At 43.3% G+C, this 4,334-nt stretch overlaps 1 protein-coding gene across 1 annotated transcript in view; it reads right to left on the reverse strand.

Annotated features, from left to right (window-relative positions):
- Window positions 1-525: 525 nt before the first annotated feature.
- LOC113023543 (NACHT, LRR and PYD domains-containing protein 12-like) overlaps window positions 526-4,334 on the reverse strand; it is a 26,533-nt gene continuing 22,724 nt past the window's right edge. The window contains exons 11-12 of the mRNA XM_026169625.1: window positions 1,243-1,289; window positions 526-1,101 (exon numbers count right to left, since the gene is read on the reverse strand). Of these exons, the coding sequence (XP_026025410.1) occupies window positions 575-1,101; window positions 1,243-1,289 (574 nt within the window). The 3' untranslated portion in view covers window positions 526-574. The remainder of the gene's footprint in view (window positions 1,102-1,242; window positions 1,290-4,334) is intronic.

A 4,334-nucleotide genomic window follows, 5' to 3' on the forward strand; every position in this document is an offset into this window, starting at 1 on the left:
ACAATCGGCCATGTGCGTATGAAAACAAAGGCACTGCGCATGCGCGTTTTACTCATATTCTATCACGATATTTCATTTTCCTATCGTTGCCTAACATTATACCGGTATTACCGTGAACGGTATAATATGGCCCAGCCCTACCTCCATGTTATTTTGGGTCTTCCTCGTCGTCTCTTTCCATTCTTCCGGTTGAGAGAGAAATGAACCCTGGATTAATGCAATTGCAAATTGTGCCTTGTTCTCAGTTGAACAGCAAGGGGAGGGTGATAGCTCAGATGAAGAGATGAACAACAGAGCTTCAGAGAAACACAACATACTGATATTCACTGTGAAGCTTTGAGTGGAAAAAGACAGAAAAACAACATGTGGATCCTGGAATAATGGGAGCTTCCATCTTTAAAGGACTGAAGAGGAAGAAGTTTACAATCATTTAGAAGAGTTTAAAACATCAACTGATTGAATCCATGAATCTGAAAACGTGTTTCTGCGTGAAAGAGACAGACATGTACAGACTGAACTATCTATCCAACAGTCAGAGTGTTTCTCTAACAGGACGACACTCTTTACACTCCACTCAGCACAGGGACACTGAGGAACCAGGATAAAACCAAAACCCAGGATAAAGAGTTTGAGTGAATGTGGTGTTGAAGGTGTGGAGGTGGATCAGAGTGTCAGAGGAGACTCTGTAGAAGGACAGAGTTCCAGCAGGACAGTCCACATACACTGCTACTCTGTTAGAGACAGAGGAGGAGGAGGAGATAAATGTTGTTCTGTTATTGTGCCTGAGAGACTGAGGACCATCATCAGAGCAGCTCAGAGTCCAGGACTGAGGATTCCATCCGAACACGCAGTCTTTACTGTTTCCTTTCCTTCTGATTCTTCTGTAACTCACTGATATATGAACACATCCTCTCCACTCGACCTCCCAGTAACAGCGACCAGTCAGACCATTTGTGCACAGCAGCTGATGATAAACATCAAATCTGTCTGGATGATCAGGATACGACTGAACTTCCTCCACATGTGTAACCTTCCTGTTGTTGTCAGACAGTTGGAGCTTTGTGTTCACTGTGTTTGTGTCGATTGTGAGTTGACAGGAATCTGATGGAGAGAACAAACACAATCCAGCTGTAGTTATTGATCCATCATCTGTTCATTGATTGACACTTTGATGACTCCTGACATCAGAGATGTGAATGTGTGCTGCTTTGTTTTCATGAATCCCTTTAAAAACACACTTACACTTCCTCAGACCTGGTGTCAACCATTGTTCTCCAGCAGGCTCCACCCTGAAAGGAGGAGGGGGGTCAGAGCAGCACAGTCAGCATGCACACATGGACATTACATGGCTCTCACACACAGACTGATAGACACTGATAAAGGAACAGTCCAACATTTTCACAAATACACTGCTGATGATTTGGACTGATCCTGGATCTGTCAGTGCACCACTGTATTGACTGAAATGTGACTGATTCAAACTGTGACCTTCATTATCTTTATATTCCTCTTCTGCTTAGCTGGAAAAGACACCTCTCTGCCTTTGCTGCCAGCTGTTTTCCATCTCTTTGTGTCAGTGTGGTTACTGTTCAGTGGTGTACAAAAGTTTTGAGAGTGAGAAAGAGTGATCAGATGAATTTCAAAGTCCCTCTTCGCCATGTAAACTAACCCCCCCCTAGAAAAAAAACCACAATTCCACTGCTTTCCATCACTGCCATAATAGGACCTGCTGAGATCCTCTTATTAACACAGGTGAGAATGTTGACGAGCACAAGGCTGGAGATCATTATGTTATGCTGATCAAGTTAGAATAGCGCAATGGAATTGTTAAAATGTGGGTGAGGTCAGTGGCGGTCCTAGCCTGTTTGGTGCCCTGGGCGAACACTCCCTTTGGCGCACCCCCCAACAACACACACACACACACACACACACACACACACACACACACACACACACACACACACACACACACACACACACACACACAACATATTAAGGATTGTACATTAACATAAAACTGTTGTCGGAACCATACTGAATTTCACCAGAGAAAAACACACACACATATGAAGAGAGAGAGACTATGCATAGTATGCAAACGGCTACCAAACAGCCATCATGATTCATCATACAATGAGAACAGAACAACTCAACAACTGACAATGACTAATTAATATTAAAATCTGTAACATAATGTATTGTTTGGAGTTTAGTCTGTTACGGTTGCTATTTTTTACCATTTCTTCTTGGAGCAACTGTAACCCACATTATTTCCTTAGGGATTAATAAAGTATTCTGATTCTGATTGTTTCAGGATGACCTGCCATTATCCAGTGACACATCTGCTTACCTGCATCTTTTGCTCATTTCTCCTCCTCTTTTCTCTTTTTTCTAAACTGAGGACCTGATGGCTTTGAACTTTTCTTGTCCATCTTCCATTGGTTTTAATTTTGCACTCCAGTATGAACACCCATCCCCCAACCCGAGGATCACCACAACATAACCTAATAAACCTACACCTTAGTTCACAGATTCACTTTGTCTAAGGTGTATTTCTGAGATTTAAGACAACCCAGGATTCAAATCATGAATACACAATGGGCTTGGATTTAAAACATTATGAATGAAATGTGCTCTATTTGGAAGCAGCAGGCCCCGCCCCTTTCAACGGGTTGTGTGAGACTTTAAATCATCAAACTGTAATTGTTATTGATCCTTTACCCCCGAGTCCTAAAGTGTAGATTTATTTTCTTACTCTTCTTATATATATTGTTTGTTTACTTGCACTGCTGTAACTGGAGCCTCGTCGTCTCGTCTCTCTATATGCTGGACTGTCTGTAGCAGAGATGACAATAAAGTTTACTTTGACTTCAGCAGCGCGCAGGCGCACCGAGGGCTCTCGTGCTCACTTTTCGCGTATAGAATTTCGAAAAAAACATCGGTGCAAAATACAAGTCTGTATCATGATGTCTGGTGTTTTCGTGTTTGTTGGTTTGTTTTTATTTTTTTTTATTTTGTTAGTTGGTTATTAGATGCTGCTCCAGCCGGTCAGAGACTCCCCCGCCGCCCCGCCCTCTCCTCCCTGTGCCGCAAGCAGCAGGCGCACCTCGCAAACGGAGGGCGCCCTTACTCCCAGAAAATGGGCGATAGAAAACCAATCGCTGCCTATGCCATTCCCGATGTGCGCTGGCATGACGTCAGGGCAGCATGAGTATGAGCATTTTTTTTTTTTTGCCGATGCCCGTGATGCCGCCCCCCACCACGATGCCGCCCCGGGCAACCGCCCGTGTCGCCCGTATCTAAAACCGCTACTGGGTGAGGTTTGAAATCATTGTGGTTAATCATGGTTAACACTGCATCCACAGTGAGGTGAAGACTTTTGGAGGATGGCCTGGTATCAGGAACAGCAGCAAAGAAACCACTTCTCCCCTCGCCCCCAAAAGTATGAGGGACAGACTGATGTTCTGCAAAAAAGTACAGCGAGTGGACTGCTGAGGGGTAAAGTCATTTTCTCTGATGGTTTGGGGCATCTGGGAAAAAGGATTGTCCAGAGAAGAAAAGGTGAGCACTACCATCAGTCCTGTCTCACGCGAACAGCAAAGCATCCTGAGAACGTTCATGGGTGGAGCTGCTTTTCAGTGAGTGGTCTCACTTACAATTTTGCTGAAAAACACAGCCATGAATAAAGAATAGTACCAAAACATCCACCGACACAAATTCTTCTAACCATGGTGACAAACAATGCCTTGTTCAGCATGATGGGGCACCATGCTATAAGGCCAAAGTCATAACTAAGTGGCTTCAGGAACAAAACATTGACATTTGGATCCATGGCCAGGAAACTCCCCAGAGCTTAATCCAATTGAAAACTTGTAGTCAGTCCTCAAGAAGCAGGTGGACAAACAAAACCCAACTAATTCTGACAAACTCCAAACATTTATTATGAAAGAATGGGGAGCCATCAGTCAGGACTTGGGCCAGAAGCTGATTGACAGAGGTCTTGAAATAGAATCACCGGCACTGCAAATACACACTCTTTGTATAAACTTTATGTAATTGTCAATAAAAGCCTATGTACTTTGATACATCACAGAAACAACTGTCACAAAGATCTAAAAACACTGAAGCAGCAAACTTTGTGAAAACTAATATTTATGTCATTTTCAAAACTTTTGGCCACGACTGTACATGACTTCTGAAATTTGAGTCAGTGCAGCATCCACACACAGAACAAACACAGCAGCAGAGAGTGTATACAATGAACAGCAAACAGACACTCAAGCTGTGTGACATGCTTTTTAGTTTGATAGTCAATTCGATTTACATTGTGAATT

Source organism: Astatotilapia calliptera, chromosome 6 (genome assembly GCF_900246225.1).
Source record: "Astatotilapia calliptera chromosome 6, fAstCal1.2, whole genome shotgun sequence".
Classification (NCBI taxonomy): Eukaryota; Metazoa; Chordata; class Actinopteri; order Cichliformes; family Cichlidae; genus Astatotilapia; species Astatotilapia calliptera.